Genomic DNA, 17,898 nt, shown 5'->3' on the forward strand with positions numbered 1-17,898 from the left:
CTGGTTCATAGATGGCCATCTTCTCACTGTGTCCTCACATGACAGAAGAGGCAAGGGAGCTTTCTGGCATCTCTTTTTTTTTTTTTTTTTTTTTTGAGGAAGATTAGCCCTGAACTAACTGCTGCCAATCCTCCTCTTTTTGCTGAGGAAGACTGGCCCTGAGCTAACATCCAAGCCCATCTTCCTCTTCTTTATATGTAGGATGCCTGCCATAGCATGGCTTGCCAAGTGGTGCCATGTCCACACCCGGGATCCGAACCGGCGAACCCTGGGCTGCCAAAGCGGAACGTGCGCACTTAACCACTACGCCACCAGGCTGGCCCTGTGATCTCTTTTATAAGGTGTTAATCCCATTCAGGATGGCTCCAACCTCATGACTTAATCATTCCCAAAGGTCCCACCTCCTAATACCAACATATTAGGGGTTAGGATTTCAACATATGAATTTGAGGGGGACACAAACTTTCCCTCCACAACATTACCTGTTCATTAAATATTAGGGAATAAAATGAATGGATTGATGGAATATAACTCTAGTCATCTTAAATGTGGGAATTCTTTATATAAGTTTAAAACTAATATAATGCTTTTCATTTATCCTAAGCCCAAAGAAACTACAGAGGGTGTATCGATGCTGGTAAGTCTTTATTTACAAATATGTTATGATCCCTTCCTGAGAACAAACCTGATTGGAGGGCAATAGAGTACATGTGAGTCCTTAGTTCCTGCAGGCAGAGTAAACCAAAGCAATTTTACAGATGCTTGTCAGAGAGAAATTTGTTTAAGGTCAGAGTACTAGGAGTCAAAGAAAGAGCAGACTGGCAGAGTGCCGTCTCTGATAGAGGAGTGGGATCTGGTTAGGGGAACGTGTTACAGGAGCCAGAACCCAGCTTCCAGGGCCCGTGGGCCTTTTAAGGCTCTGGGCAAACACACAGGAGTAAAGTCTTTGCTAAAAGACTCTCAAGAAACTTATTAACCACATGCCACCTACAAAATCATGCCATCAGAATGTGTGTAGACAGGAAAACTTCCCCAAAGATTGTGCAAGATCCCAAATCATAAAATGTTCTTCTGTTTCTCCCTATAGTCATGGGAACCCACATAGTACAGTGAAAGCAACCTCCCTTTCTGATGCTTGTTGCTTTCAGGGGCCTTGTCTCTCTGACGGTTCTATGATTTACAACACCCCCACTAAGACCATGACTCCATACTTGGGCGAGCTGTGCTATGCTTGAAAATAACGAAACAAGAAGGTTGTTATGTACTGGGCAGAGTATGTTTCCTCTCTATATGGCCATGGCTAACAGGGGACAGTAACTTTCAACCACCTGAAAACAGCAGGAAAGCCCAAGGCAAAGGTGGGAACATTCAAGATAAGACTGCTGCAGCAGAGGCTGGGAGAAGGAATGGATTTACATGTTTTCTGGCAAAAAAGTAGTCAATGTAATACAATCTAACAATCGTTCTCTTAGTAACATTAGTCCTCCTTAGCATTGGAACTCTATAGCCTTAACATACTAATACTCGTCATCTAGACTCATCGCTGTCAATGGAAGTGGGGGCCCGGGTAGAATGCCACATCTCAGTCACACCTGACACTGCAGTTACTCCTGTCTGTGTACATAGGCACAAAGACAGTCTCATGACATACAACTCAGCTCCAGAGCTGCCCAATCCCCTCATTAGCTCAGCCTGGGATCAGCTCTCCAGAGGTGTCCTAGCCAGGGTGCCATTAGAGTACATCACAAGGCGGAGGAGTAAGGACTCAGGTACACCTGCTTGTCTTTCCACCTACTGTGTGACGATGGGCAACACAATAAAAGCTCTTTGTGCCTCAGTTTCCTTATCTAGTAAAATGGGAAAATATTAATAAGAATAGTACCTATCTCATAGGAGTGCTCTGTGGATTAAATTAGATGATCCTTAGGAAAGTAGTTAATATGTATTAGCTATTAACAAAGGGAATTCAACCTCATCTAGCAGATTAGGGACTACTTCCCTTAGGAAGGAATACTTAAAGTGAGACCTGAAGGCTATGTGGGAATTAGCTGGTTGAAGTTGTGGCATGTTTAAGGAAATAAAAAATGGCCAGGGAACCTGGAAAACTATAAGCGTGGGGCTAGGTAGGAGTGGCTGGAACAGTGTGAAGGGTCAGATCATGCAGAATATTATGCCCATATAAGGAATGTGGACACGATCCTTAGGACAGCGGGAAGCCACTGCACACTGTTAAACAGAATAATGACATGCTAACACTGGAGCTTCAGAAACATAACACTGGAAGCAGAGTGGAAATGTGGAGAATGGGTTGAAAAGGGGCAATGCAGAGACAGGCAGAAAGGGTAGCATGTTCCTAATTCTGGGGGGAGGGGAATATGGAGGTTCATTATATTATTTTCTTTACATTTGTGTACCTTTGAAATTTTTCATACTACTAAGTCTTTTTTAAAGTGAACAAAGAGTGAGACCAATTAGGAGGCTCTTGCAGGAACCCAGACAAGAGATGAAGGTGACTGGAAGTCCTGTGGCGGCAGGGAAGGGAGATAGGGGCTGGATTTGGGAGCTGTTTTGGAGGTAAAACCAGCAGGGTTTAATGATGGATGTGATGTTGGGATTTGGGAGTGCTGTCAGTGCAGAATGACTCTCATATTTCTACCTTGCCAATGCAAGCAGATCCCGTGAGATAAGGCAACCTATGAAGAGGACCTACTTCGGGGAAGAGACACAGACTGTAACAGGAAACATCTTCACTGTGTGGTGTGTGTGCAAACTTCAAATAGAAGGCTTCAGAACACAGTTGGATATACGAGTCTTAAATTCCTGGGAGAAGACTAGTTGGACGTAAAAATCTGAAGCCACAGGGAAATGCCCAGAAGAGCATCAATTGATCAAATAGAAGGCCTAGGAGAAATGATTCTGAGAATAATTATCAAACCAAGGCTCCTGAGCAGACAGGGTATTTAAGGCTAACTTTTGACAAAAGTAGGAATATAGTTCCATTGTGATTGAAGCAAAAAAATTCAGCATTATAGGTAAATTTGGAGGTGAGGTGGTAGAAAGTTGCGGGAGATTTCACTAATGGCTGCTATTTTTTAGAAGAAGGGAAATGAGAACTGTGGAAACGCAAAGATTTCTGGGCAGCACAGAGAGTTGAGGCTGGGAATCATGAATTTTCCATACCACTACCGTCAAAGTTCATCATCGTTTTTCTTAATGCTTCATACTTATTTTGCATTTTACATCTTATTATAAAACAGCCCATGATTTCATAGACATTGGATTATCTCAAACTCTAGTAGATATAGTCTGACTGCATTATTTTTCCTGTAGGTCTGTGGATACTCAATCAGAAGAATTAAAGCTGTCAGTCTGGTTTCTTCCCAGGTGAGAATTCCCAATCTAACACATGTGAGATGGATCCATAGATTGCTCGATAGAAGCTAATAGATGACAACAATACCACAACTGGCATTCCAAAGGTTGGCGAGCACTTTGATTACACTTTATAAAATGGGTGCCCACTGTCAAAGGAGAGATGTGGTTTGCAGAGTCCAGCTCAGCATAATAGTGCAGAGTACAGTGTGGTGGGTTTAGTTGTGAAAGACAAGAGCTTAATAACTGACACAGAATCCCCCTAACAAGACAAGCAAGGCATGTCTTCATAATTCAAGGTGATGATTCATCCCAACAACTGAACAAAGAAGAGAACCATATCATCATTTAAATAGACTCCAAATAGGCTACTGATGAAATCCAGTTCCCATAGCATTGTGGGTTTTTTTGGCTTAAACAACAAGAATTTATTTGCTCCCACTTCTGAAGGCTGGAAGTCAAAGATCAGGGTGTCAGTAAGTTTGGTTTCTCCCAAGGCCTCTCTCCTTGACTTGCAGGTGGCTGTCTTCTTGCTGTGTCCTCACATGGCCTTTTCTCTGTGTGCATGCATTCCTGGTGTCTCTTTCTCTTCTTGTAAGGACACCAGTCCTATTGGATTAGGACCCTATCCGTATGACCTCATTTAAACTTAATTACCTCTCTAAAGGCCCTGTCTCCAAATAGTCACACTGGGGATTAGGGCTTCAACATGAATTTGGGAGAGACACAATTCAGTCCATAACAGGGTTTGAAATAGTTAGTAGAATCTTTTTCTTCCAAGAGCACTTCAGTTCCCATTGCATTTTTCATCTTTTTTCCTTGATGACCATTAAGGTTGAACACCTTTTCATATGAATATTGGCCACTTGGATATTCACTTTTGTAAAATGCCGGTTCATATCTCCCCGCCACCCCATTGGATTGTCTTTCTTTTTCTTATAGATATGAAGAGGTTCTCTTTATCTTCTAGATACAATCTCATCATTATTTATATATTATGGAATATTCGCCTCTGTGGTTTACTATTTTTTTATTAACATAAAATTCACATAATATGAAATTCACCATTTTAACTATTTTAAAATGTACAATTCAGTGGCTTTTAGTATCTTCACAATGTTGTGCAACTATCACCACTATCCAATTCCAGAATATCCCCATCACACCAAAAAGAAACCCTGTACCCATTAAGCCCTGACTCCTCATTCCCCTCTGCCCGGTCCCTGAAAAACACTCATCTGCTTCCTGTCTCTCTGGATTTGCCTATTCTGGACATTTCATATGAAAGGAGTTTAACATGTGGCCTTTTATGTCTGGCTTCCTTCATTTAGCATGTTTTCAAGGTTCATCTATGTTGTAGCACATATCAGTACTTTATCCCCTTTTGTAGCTGAATAATACTCCATTTTGTGGGCATATTGTATTGATCAGTTAATGGACAGTGGGTTGTTTCCACTTTTTGTCTATTATGACTAATGGTGCTGTGAACATTCTTGCACAGGTTTTAATTTAAGTGAGTGTTTTTAATTCTCTTGGCTATCAGTGGAATTACTGGGTCACATAGTAATTCTATGTGGAACTTTTTGAAGAACCATCAAACTGTTTTCCATGGCAGCTGCACCAATTTACATTCCCACCAACAGTGTACGAGGGTTTGAATTTCTCCACATCCTTTCCAACACGTGTTACTTTATGTTTTGGGGGGGTTTTGTTTTTATTATGGCCATCCTAGAGTGTGGGAAATGGTATCTCATTGTAGTTTTGATTTGCATTTTTCTAATGACTAATGACGTTAAGCATCTTTTCATGTGCTTATTGGCCATTTGCATATAGATAGAAATGTCTATTCAAATCCTTTGCTCATTGTTAAATTGGGTTGTTTGACTTTTTAATGTTGTGTTATAAAAGTTCTTTATATATTCTAGATATGAGACTCTTATATATGATTTAAAATATTTCCTCCCATTCTGTGGGTTGTCTTTTCACTTTCGTGTTAGTGTCCTTTGATGTGCAAAATTTTGTTTTTTGACGAATTCCAATTTATCTATTTTTTTCCTTTGATGCCTGTGCTTTTGGTGTCATATCTAAAAAATCATTACCAAATCCAAGATCCTGAAAATTTACTGCAGTTTTCTTATAAGAGTTTTATAATCTGTGCTCTTACATTAGGTCTTTGATACATTTTTAGTTAATTTTTGTATATGGTGTGAGATAGGAGTACAACTTCATTTTTTTTTCATGAATAGTCATGGATATTCAGTTGTCCCAGCACAATTTGTTGAAAAGATGTTCTTTCCCCATTGACTGGTCTTAACACCTTCATTTAAAATCAATTGATCATAGTCATATGAGTTTATTACAGATTCATTTCTATTCCATTGATCTCTATGTCCACCCTTATGCCAATGCCACACTGTTTTGATTACTGTATCTTTGTAGTAAGTTTTTTTATTGAGTTCATAATAGTTTACAGCCTTGTGAAATTTCAGTTGTATATTATTTCTTGTCTGTCACCACATAAGTGTTCCCTTTCACACGCTGTGCTCACCCCCACCCTCCTTCCCCTGGTAACCACTGCCACTGAACTATTTCTTTGTCCATATGTTTGTTTATATTCCACATATGAGTGAAATCACATGGTGTTTTTCTTTCTCAGTCTGATTTATTTCGCTTAGCATAATTCCCTCTAAGTCCATCCATGTTGTTGCAAATGGGATGATTTTGTCTTTTTTATGGCTGAGTAGTATTCCATTGTATATACATACCACTTCTGCTTTATCCAGTCATCGGTTGATGGCCACTTGGATTGTTTCTATGTCTTGGCTATTGTGAATAGTCCTGAAATGAACATAGGGGTACATATGTTACTTTGGATTGTTGATTTCACCTTGTTTGGGTAGAAATGCAGTACCAGGATAGCTGGGTCATGTGGTATTTCTATTTTTAGTTTTTTGAGGAATCTCCGTACTGTTTTCCATAGTTGTTGCACCAGTTTGCATTCCCACCAGCAGTGCATGAGGGTTCCCTTTTCTCCACACCCTGTCCAACATTTGTTATTTTTAGTCTTAGTGATTATAGCCATTTTAACAGGTGTCTGGTGGTATGTTAGTGTAGTTTTGATTTGCGTTTCCCTGATGATTAGTGATATTGAACATCTTTTCATCTGTTTAATGGCCATTTGTATATCTTCTTTGGAATAATGTCTGTTCATATTGTCTGCCCATTTTTTGATCTGGCTGTTTGTTTTTTTGTTGTTAAGTTGTATGTGTTCCTTATATATTATGGAGATTAACCCTTTGTCAGATACATGATTTACAAATATTTTCTCCCAATTGGTGGGTTGTCTTTTTGTTTTGATCCTAGTTTCTTTTGCCTTGCAGAAGCTCTTTAGTCTCATGAAGTCTCAGTTGTTTATTTTTTCTTTTGTTTCCCTTGTCTGAGAAGACATGATATTTGAAAAGATCCTTTTTAGTTCAATGTCAAAGAGTGTACTACCTATATTATCTTCCAGGAGTTTTATGGTTTCAGGACTTATCTTCAAATCTTTGATCCATTTTGAGTTTATTTTTGTGTATGGTGTGAGATAATGGTCTACATTCATTCTTTTGCATGTGGCTATCCAATTTTCCCAACACCATTTATTGAAGAGACTATCTTTTCTCCATTGTATGTTCTTGGCACCTTTGTCAAAGATTAGCTGTCCGTAGATGTGTGGTTTTATTTCTGGGCTTTCAGTTCCGTTCCATTGATCTGTGTGCCTGTTTTTGTACCAGTACTATGCTGTTTCGATTACTGTGGCTTTGTAGTACATTTTGAAGTAAGGGATCGTGATGCCTCCAGCTTTGTTCTTTTTTCTCAGGATTGCCTTAGCAATTCGGGGTCTTTGGTTGCCCCATATGAATTTTAGGATTCTTTGTTCCATTTCTGTGAAGAATGTCACTGGAATTCTGATTGAGATTGCATTGAATCTGTAGATTGCTTTGGGTAGTATGGACATTTTAACTATGTTTATTCTTCCAATCCATGTGCAGGGAATCTCTTTCCTTCTCTTTATGTCATCATCTATTTCTTTCAATAACGTCTTATAGTTTTCATGGTATAAGTCCTTCACCTCCTTGGTAAAATTTATTCCTAGATAATTTATTCTTTTTGTTGCAATTGTAAATGGAATTGTATTCTTCAATTCTCTTTCTGTAAGTTCATTACTAGGGTATAGAAATGCAACTGATTTTTGTAAGTTGGTTTTGTTCCCTGCAACTTTACTAACGTTGTTAATAATTTCTATTAGTTTTCCAATGGATTCTTTAGGGTTTTCTATATATAAGATCATGTTGTCTGCAAACAGCAAGAGTTTCACTTCTTCACTACGTATTGGGATTCCTTTTATTGCTTTCTCTTGCCTAATTGCTCTGGCCAAAACCTCCAGTACTATGTTGAATAAGAGTGGTGATAATGGGCATCCTTGTCTTGTTCCTGTTCTCAGAGGGATGGCGTTCAGTTTTTCCCCATTGAGTATGATATTGGCTGTGGGTTTGTCATATATGACCTTTATTATATTGAGGTAATTTCATTCTATCCCCATTTTGTTAAGAGGTTTTTTTTTTTTTTTATCATAAAAGGCTGTTGGATCTTGTCAAATGCTTTCTCTGCATCCACTGAGATGATCATGTGGTTTTCACTCCTCATTTTGTTAATGTGGTGTATCACATTGATTGATTTGCAGGTGTTGAACCATCCCTGTGTCCCTGGTATAAATCCCACTTGGTTATGATGTATGATCTTTTTGATGTACTGCTGTATTTGGGTTGCCGATATGTTGCTGAGGATTTTTGCGTCTATGTTCATCAGCAATATTGGCCTGTAGTTTTCCTTTTTTTGTTGTCCTCGTCAGACTTTGGTATCAGAGTGATGTTGGCCTCATAGAATGTGTTAGGAAGCATTCCATCTTCCCTAATTTTTTGGAATAGCTTGAGAAGGGTAGGTATTAAATCCTCTTCAGGGAAGCAATCTGGTCCTGGGGTTTTATTTTTTGGGATGCTTTTGATTACTGTTTCAATCGCTTTACTTGTCATTGGTCTATTCAGATTATCTATTATTGCTTCCACTTTGGGAGGTTGTAAGAGTCTAAGAATTTATCTGTTTCTTCCAGATTGTCCATTTTGTTGGCATATAGCTTTTCGTAGTATTCTCTTATGATCTATTGTATTTCTGTGGTATCCACTGTTATTTCTTCTCTTTCATTTCTAATTTTATTTATCTGAGCTTTCTCTCTTTTTTCCTTTGTAAGTCTGGCTAGGGGTTTATTAATTTTGTTTATCTTCTCAAAGAACCAGCTCTTTGTTTCATTGATCCTTTCTACTGCCTTTTTTTGTTTCAATAGAGTTTATTTCTGCTCTGATTTTTATTATTTCTCTCCTTCTGCTGACTTTGGGCTTTGTTTGTTCTTCTTTTTCTAATTCAGTTAGGTGTAGTTTGAGGTTGCTTATTTGGGATTTTTTTTTATTTGTTAAGGTGAGCCTGTATTGCAATGAATTTCCCTCTTAATATGGCTTTTGATGCCTCTCATGGGTTGGTATGGTATGTTTTCATTTTCATTTGTCTACAGATATTTTTTGATTTCTCCTTTAATTTCTTCAGTGATTCATTGTTTGTTCAGTAGCATGCTGTTTAGTCTCCACATCTTTGTCCCTTTCTCAGCCTTTTTCTTGTAATTAATTTCTAGCTTCATAGCATTGTGATTGGAAAAGATGCTTCTTATTATTTCAATCTTCTTAAATTTATTGAGGCTTGCCTTGTTTCCCAACATATTGTCTATGCTTGAGAATGTTCTGTGTGCCCTTGAGAAGAATGTGTATTCTGCTGTTTTTGGATGGAGTGTTCAATATATGTTTTATTAAGCCCAACTGGTCTAGCTTTTCATTTAATTCCACTGTTTCCTTGTTGATTTTCTGTCTGGATCGTCTATCCATTGATGCGAGTGCAGTGTTGAGGTCCCTACTATTATTGCATTATTATTAATATCTTCTTTTAGGTTTGTTAATAGTTTCTTTATGTACTTTGTGCTCCTGTGTTGAGTGCACAGATATTTATAAGTGTTATTTCTTCTTGATGGCGTGTCCCTTTGATCATTATATACTGCCCCTCTTTGTCTCTCTTTACCTGTCTTACCTTGAAGTTTGCTTTGTCTGATATAAGCATTGTGACACCTGCTTTCTTTTATTTGCCATTAGTTTTGGGTATTGTCTTCCATCCCTTCACTCTGAGCCTGTGTTTGTTGTTGGAGCTGAGATGTCTTTTCTGGAGGCAGCATATTGTTGGGTCTTGTTCTTTAATCCATCTTACTACTCTGTGTCTTTTTATTGGAAAATTCAATCCATTTATGTTTAGGGTGATTATCAATATATGAGGGCTTAATGCTGCCATTTTATCACTCATTTTCCAGTTCTCCTGCATTTCCTTTGTTTCCCGTACTGTGTATTTTGGTCTACCAATTGAGTTGTGTATTTTTTTTATGTTGTGTTTCTTCATTTTCTCCTTATTTATTATTTGTGTCTCTATTCTGCTTTTCTGTTTAGTGGTTACCATGAGATTTGTATTCAAAATCTCATAGATAACACAGTCCATTTTCTGATGGCCTCTTATTTCCTTAGACCAAACCGATTCAGTCCCTTTCGTCTTCCCCTCCTAAGTTGTTTTGCTGACATCTTATTCCATCTTGTGTTGTGAGTTTGTGATTAAAATGACAAGATTATGTTTGGTTTGGGTGTTTTCCTTCCCTTTATCTTTAATGCTGCTATTCTTTAGTATTTGCTAACCTGTTCTGATGTATAGCTATGATTTTCTGATTTTGTCTACCTATTTATCTCCCTACTCTGTGCTTTGTAACCCCTTTCTCCCTTTTTTCTTTTTGGGTATGAGCTCCTTCATGAGGGTTTCCTGTAGGGAGGGTCTTGTGGCTATGATCTCCCTTAGCTTATGTTTGTCTGGGAAAGTTTTTGTTTCTACATCATACCTGAAGGATATTTTCACTGGATAGAGTATTCTTGGCTGAAAGTTTTTGTCTTTCAAAGATTTGAATATGTCAGTCCAGTCTCGTCTGGCCTCTAAGCTTTCTACAGAGAAATCCGCTGAAAGCTTGATGGGGGTTCCTTTGTAGGTTATTTTCTTCTGCCTTGCTGCCCTTAGTATTCTTTCTTTGTCATTCACTTTTGCCAGTTTCACTACTATATGCCTTCCAGTAGGTCTTTTCACATTGACATATTTAGGAGATCTGATAGACTCTTCCACATGGATTTCCATCTCCTTCCTAGGTTTCGGAAGTTCTATATTATTTCTTTGAACAAGTTTTCTGCTCCATTCTCCCTGTCTTCTCCCTCTTGAATACCTATAATTCTTATGTTGCATTTCCTAATTGAGTTGGATATTTCTCAGAGGCTTTATCTCTTTATAGTCTTAGTTCTCTCTCCTCCTCTATCTGGAGCATTTCAACATGACTATCCTTGATTATGCTGATTTGTTCCTCTATGACATCCACTTGAACATTCACAGAATCCATATTTTGTTTTATCTTTTCCATTGTGTCTTTCATTGCCAATATTTTTATTGATTCTTATTTATAGTTTCAATCTCTTTTGTGAAGTAGCTCCTGAAGTCGTTGAATTGTTTCTCTACATTCTCTTTTAACTCGTTGAGTTTTTTGATGATAGCTATTTTGAATTCTCTGTCATTTAGGTTACACATTTCTGTGTCCTCAGGACTGATTTCTTGGTACCTGTCATTTTCTCTCTGGTTTGGAGGTTTAATATAATTTTTGATACTGCTAGAGGGCGTGCCTCTGTTTTTGTGCATCGTGGTATTATTTGGTCGCAGTTACTGCCTATGGCCACTGGGTGGTGGTCAAAAGCCGCATATTCTGAGCCTTCTGCATTCCACTGAGATCACAGGCACTAGAGCTGACACTGGGCAGGTGTGGGGGAGGGTTGCTTTCCTCTGCATGCTCATGGCCTTTTCTCGCTTTGCCCTTGCTATCTGCTTTCCTAGGGTGTTGGCTTGATTAGGTCACCCCTGCGTTAGCTTTCACCTCAGTAGGAGCTTTCCCCTAGACTGCAAGGGCCCTCAGGGATCTTTGATGTTCCCACGAACGAACGACCCCTCTCCTGTTCCTTCCCTCTCAGAGGCCACTGGTGGTCCTAGATCTCAGTCTTTTGGGGAGGGAGTGAGGTTTTCTCTTACCCCGCCCCTCCTCCGAGGGGGGCTCCTGCCTCCCCACCCTCCATTGTCTGGTAGTGTGGGTCTCTCAGATGTCTTTTGTGTTGTGTTTGGATGTCCTCTGTTGGAGTATGAATGTCTTTTTCCTTGTGTGGTGGAGGGGAGAGATTACCGAGAAAGCTCACTCTGCCATAATGCTGACGTCACTCCATCTTTTTGTAGTAAGTTTTAAAATCAGGAAGTGAGACCTCCAACTTTGTTCTTTGTCAAGATTATTTTGGTTGTTTGGGATCTCCTGCAATTCTTTATGAATTTTAGGCTCAACTTCCATTTTTGCAAAATAAATAAATAAATAAATAAAGGCAGTTGGAAAATTGATAATGTATTAGTTACCAAAAACTGAGTGTCTTAAAACAATAGAAATGTATTTCCTTACAGTTCGAGAGTCCAGAAATCCAAAATCAAAATGTCAGCAGGGCCATGCTCCCTCTAAAAGCTCTAGGGAAGAATTCTTCCTGCCTCTTCCAGCTTCTGGTGCCCCCAAGCGTTCCTTCATTTGTGGTAGCATAACTCCAATCTCTGCCTCTGTCTTCACGTGGCCTTCTTCTCTGTGTCTCTGCTCTGTGTGTCCTTTTATCTTCTCATAAGGACACTTGTCATTGGATTTAGGGCCCAACCTAATTCAGAATGACCTCATCATAATTAATTACATCTGAAAACACATTATTTCCAAATAAGGTAACATTCTGAAGTTTCAAGTGGATTTGAATTTTGGGGGGCACTATTCAACCCACTACAGGTAAGAATTTCATTGAATCTGTAGATCACTTTGGGATGTCTTGTCATCTTAACAATATTAAGCCTTCCAATCCATAAATGTGGGATGTCTTTCCATTTATTTAGGCGTCTTTAATCTCTTTCAACAATGTTTTATAGTTTTCATTGTAGAAATCTTGTACATCCTTGGTTACAGTTGTTCCTAAATGCTTTATTATTTTTGATCCTATTGTAAATGAAATTGTTTTCTTAATTTCACTTTTGGATTGTTCATTTCTAGTGTATGAAAACACAAATGAGTTTTACACATTGATCTTGTACCTGAAATATTTATTAGTTCTAATAATTTTTTTGTAGATTTCTTAGAATTCTCTCTGCTAGTAGAGATAGTTTTACTTCTTCATTTCCAATGTGGATGTCTTTCATTTCTTTTTCTTGCCTAATTGCTCTGGCTAAACTTCCAGTACAATGTTGAATGGAAGTGCATAAAACAGACATCCTTGTCTTGTTCCTGATTTCAGGGGAAAAGCTTTAGTCTCTCAACAATAAGTATGATGTCAGCTGTGGGTTTTACATAGATGCCCTTTATCATGCTGAGGAAGTTCCCTTCTATTTCTAGTTTATTGGGTATTTTTATGGTGAAAGAGTGTGGGATTTTGTCAAAGACCTTTCCTGTATCAATTAAAATGATCATGTGGGGGCTGGCCCCAAGGCCGAGTGGTGAAGTTCACACACTCCACTTCAGTGGCCTGCGGTTTCACCAGTTTGAATCCCAGGTGTGGACATGGCACTGCTCATCAGGCCATGCTGAGGCAGTGTCCCACATAGCATAACCAGAATATTTACAACCAGAATATACAACTATGTACTGGGGCGTTTTCAGGAGAAGAAGAAAAACAGAAAAAGATTGGCAACAGATGTTAGCTCAGGTGCCAATCTTTAAAAAAAGAAAAGATTATGTGGTTTTTCTTTCATTTTACTAACATGGTGTTTTACATTGATTGATATTTGTATGTTTAACCAGCCTTGCATTCCTGGAATAAATTCCACTTGGTCATGGTGGGATTTTAATATGCTGCCAGATTCAGTTTGCTAATATTTTGTTGAGGATTTTGGCACCTATATTCATAATGAATATCGGGTCTATAGCGTTCTTTTCTTGAGAACTCTTTGTCTGGCTTTGGCATCAGAGTAATACTGGCCTCATAGAATGAGTTGGAAAGTGGTCCCTCCTCTTCTATTTCTTTGGAAGAAATAATTCTTTGAGAATTATTGGCATTAATTCTTTAAATGTTTGGTAGAATTCACCAGTGAAGCCATCTGGACCTGGGTTTTTCTTTTTTGGAAGATTTTGTATTACCAATAGAATCTCTTTACTTGTTATAGGTCTATTAAGATTTTCTATTTTTCCTTAAACCAGTTTTGGTAGTTTGTGTATTATTAGGAATTTGTCCATTTCATCTAGCTTATCTAATGTGTTGGTGTATAGTTGTTCATTGTATTCTCTTATAAACCTTTTTATATCTGTAATGTCTGTAGTAATGTTCCCATTTCCATTCCTGATAATTTGAGTCATCTCTGTTTTGCTCTTGGTCAGTCTAATTAAAGGTTTATCAATTTTTCTGATCTTTTCAAACAACCAACTTTTGGTTTCATTGATTCTATTTTATCTTTTTATCTATGTCAGTTGTCTCTATTCCAATCTTTATTATTTCTTCCTTCTGCTTGCTTTGGGTTTAGTTTGTTCCTTTTTTCCTAGTTCCTTAAGGTAGAAGATTAGGTTATTGGTATGAGATATTTCTTCTTTTTTAATATAGATGTTTACACCCATATGTCTCCTTCTGAGTACTGCTTCTCACTGCATCTCGTTAAGTCTTGGTATGTTGTATTTTCACTTTTATTCATCACAATGTATTTTCTAATTTCCCTTGTGATTTTTCTTTGACCCATTGGTTAAGAGCGTGTGGTTTAATTTCCACATATTTGTGAATTTTCCAGATTTATTTCAGTTAATGATTTCTAATTTCATTCCATTGTCAATGGAAAAGATAGTTTGTATGTTTCCAATCATTTTAAGTTTACTGAAATTTGTTTTATGGCCTAACATATAATCTATCCTGGAGAATGTTCCATGTGTATTTGAGAGGAATAAATTCTTTCTTTATTTATTTTTGCTGAGGAAGATTCACCCTGACCTAACATCCACTGCCAATCTTCCTCTTTTCGTATGAGAGCCGCCACCACAGCATGGCCACTGACAGATAAGTGGTATAGGTCCACACCCAGAAACCAAACCCCAGCTGCCGAAACAGAGCATGCCAAACAACCACTAGGCCACCAGGGCTGGCCCCATTATTTTTTGGTTAAAGCGTTATGTCTATGTTTGATTCTTTCTTCTGTCTGCTCAAATCTGCTGCTGAGATCTTATAGTGAGTTTTTTCATTCCAGCTATTATACTTCTCAGCTCCAGACTTTCTGTATGGTTTCTTTTTATAATTTCTCTCTCTTTATGGATATTCTCTTTTTGCTGAGATAGTGTTCTCCTGATTACCTTTAGTTCTCTGTCCATGTTTTCCTTTTTCTCTTTCAGCATATTTAAAATGGTTGATTTAAAGTCTTTGTCTAGTAAGTCCAATGTCTGGGCTTCCCCAGGTACAGTTTTTGTTATTTTTTCTCCTGTGACATGTTCTTGTTTCTTTGCATGCCTCATAATGTTTGGTAGAAAACTAGAGGTTTTGTATATTACAATGCGGTCATTCTGGAAATCGGATTCTTTCGCCTCCTCAGAGTTGTTCTTGCTTGCTGTGGGTTGTAGCTGTTTGTTTAGTGACTTTTCTAAAAGTCTGTATTCTTTGTTGTTTGTTCTAAGAGGCCTCTGTTAATTTAGTTTGTGGTCAGCTAGTGGCTTGACAGAGATTCCCTTAAATGCCTAGAGCCAGAGGTTGAGGGGGTGAGGGGTTGTTGGAAGGCAGAAGAAGGAGAAGAAGAGGAAGAGAAAGAGGAAGAAAAGGATGAACAGGAAGAAGAGGAAGAGAGAGAAGGAGAAGGAGGAAAAGAAGGAGAAGGAGGAGAACCAAAGCAGAAGAAAAGAAAAGAAAAAGTAAAAACCTCTCATAGTCTTTGAAGATTGGCTCTGTGTTTGGGTCCTCCTTCAACACAGCCCAGCTATTTACAACTCTGCCTTAGCCTTCACTTCCGGCTTGCACTGAGCCTACATATCACCCAGCGGTGAAAGCTGAGGATCTTCACAGATCTTTTCTGAGCATGCATCCTACCCTGAGCATGTGTATGGATTTCTCAATTCCTTGTTATACACAGGATCTTGTCAAAGCCCTTACTTTCTAAAAAAACCCTCTTTCAAACTTTTCCTCCCAGGCTTTCATCATATTTAGTGTTTATTCCAACTTTTTTGGAATCTTTTATAATCTTTTGCCTCAGGTGAAAGGGACGTGTTCCTTTTTAAAATCTTTTCAAGGAACACCCTCTGCTTAGCCACTTTTCCATTCTGGGAGAGTGCTGAGTTAAGTGACACAAAGGAAAGCACTATGAGTCAGTCCTTCCAGGAACTCTCAGATGGGTAAAATGGACAAACACAGTTCCTTGGGAATCAGATCCACTTCTCCCTCCAGAATCAGATTACCACACTGAGAACACGTCCTGCTGTTTTCAATACCAGTGCCACACTGGGGAGGGAGTTGGTGCAAGGCTAAGTTAAAATACCATAAAGCTTTCCTACTCCTACCCTGTTGAGTCATCCTTTTCTTCATTTAACTTTTGCTTGGTTCCTTTAAACCTTTGTCTATCTTCCAGAATTCTGACAAAGTTGATTCTGGCGGTATGCAGTAATATTAGCACTGGCAGCATTTTAGATTATGAAAACTGGGATGTTAAATTTTCAAAATATGGTATCTGAAAATAACCAATGTCAAAAAGCTAAGACCAGAAGATCTTGTCCAAATATAAGGGAAATCATTACTTTAGACTTTGGGCGACATTTCAACTATGTAACCTCAAATGTCTTGGAATCATAGTATAACTAATCTGTATGTGTACTTTTCTAATGACTGGCCATTTCTGATAAGTTGTTTCTCTAGTTTATCATAACCATCAAGGCTTTGGTTTAGGAGTTAGAAAATGCTGCAATCAGACACAGGCTTTATATATTAGTAACATCTACTGCAGTTTTACTAAAAGGTGTTTTGTTCATAACTCTTATATCTTTCTCACAGTGCATCCAAAAACTTGACTACTACCAACTGGTCAGCTCCGGTTGTGTGGGATGGCACTTACAATGAAAGAATATTGGAAAATTATTATGCAAATCATAAAATTACAGTGGGGTTGACTGTGTTTGCTGTGGGAAGGTAGGTAATGCCAAATTTCCTTTATAGTCAGGCTTTTTATTCTAGAAAATGGGAGATTATCATTAATCCCACCTCAAGAATTGGCAAAAAGTAGAGCAAAATAAAGCCAAAGCAAGAAGAAGAAAGAAAATAATAAAGATGAGAGCAGAAATCCATGAAATTGAAAGCAGAAAAGCAATAGAGAAAAATCAATGAAACAAAAAGCTGGTTCTTTGGAAAAAATCAATAAAATTCACAACTATCCAGAAAGTCTGGCACAGAAAGAAAATGACACAAATTACCAATATCAGGAAGGAAACAGGGTATGTCACCTCAGACCTTGCAGACATCAAAAGGATAATCAGGGAATACTACAAAATGCTCTACACACATATATGTGACACCTTAGATGAAACGGACCTTGACAAGTACTAATTGCCACAACTCACCCAACATGAAATAGATCATTTGAATAGCCCTATAGCTATTGAGGAAATAGAATTCATAATTATAAAGACTCCCAAAGTCTCCAGGCCCAGATGGTTTCACTGGAGAATTATACCAAATATTTAAAGAAGAATTAACATCAATAATACACAATCTTTTGGAAAATAAAAGAAGAGGGAAACACTTCCCAATCCATTTAATGAAGCAAGTGCTGCCCTGATACCAAAATCATATATAGAAAGTACAACAAAGTATTGAGTAAAGTTGAACAATGTACATATGACCCATTAAAATTATAGTTTATCAACTTTATTGTAACTCATTATTAAATACTGATCGTAATTTATTCTTAAAAAAGAAAAAAAATGTAAAGGAAGAGGAAGGAAGGGAGGGAGGAATAATTGCAGAAGAAGCTTCCTGTGTACCTCTTCCCCAGACCCATTCTTATCCTTCCCAGTTGCTTCCCCAGGATCTGTAACAGGGCATAGAGAGTGACCCCATGCTGGGGCAGTGCTCCTACCTTCAGGACACATATGGAGCTTGTGCTTCTTTCCCAATCCCCTCAATAGAACGCACTGAGTCTTGGAAGGGTCCTATGTAAGTGAAGAGGCACTGAAACCAAAGCCTCATTAACTTTGCCATAAAACCTCCTCTGTGTGTTAAAGAGCCCCTGAAAGTCTCAGGAATTAGTGACATCAAGTTTGTCTGAAACTAGGGGTATAGGTGGAACTGAAAACAGGAGGATAGATTG

The 17,898-nt window shown here is 38.2% G+C and overlaps 1 protein-coding gene and 1 long non-coding RNA gene across 8 annotated transcripts in view; one reads left to right on the forward strand and one right to left on the reverse strand.

Annotated features, from left to right (window-relative positions):
- Positions 1 to 17,898, reverse strand: part of LOC139046344 (uncharacterized) — a 143,916-nt gene that overhangs the window by 54,992 nt on the left and 71,026 nt on the right. The window lies entirely within an intron of this gene.
- LOC106824199 (N-acetyllactosaminide alpha-1,3-galactosyltransferase-like) overlaps positions 1 to 17,898 on the forward strand; it is a 28,264-nt gene that overhangs the window by 5,761 nt on the left and 4,605 nt on the right. For 3 of the 7 annotated variants that reach the window (XM_070518834.1, XM_044778883.2, XM_070518835.1), the window contains 3 exons: positions 605 to 637; positions 3,331 to 3,384; positions 16,587 to 16,721. In XM_070518834.1, coding sequence (XP_070374935.1) covers positions 605 to 637; positions 3,331 to 3,384; positions 16,587 to 16,721 — 222 coding nt within the window. Of the gene's footprint in view, positions 1 to 100; positions 2,758 to 3,330; positions 3,385 to 3,432; positions 3,480 to 16,586; positions 16,722 to 17,898 lie in introns of those variants that run through there. The other 4 variants (XM_070518836.1, XM_070518837.1, XM_070518838.1 and 1 more) reach the window with 4 other exon arrangements.

This window comes from Equus asinus, chromosome 10 (assembly GCF_041296235.1).
Source record: "Equus asinus isolate D_3611 breed Donkey chromosome 10, EquAss-T2T_v2, whole genome shotgun sequence".
NCBI lineage: Eukaryota > Metazoa > Chordata > Mammalia > Perissodactyla > Equidae > Equus > Equus asinus.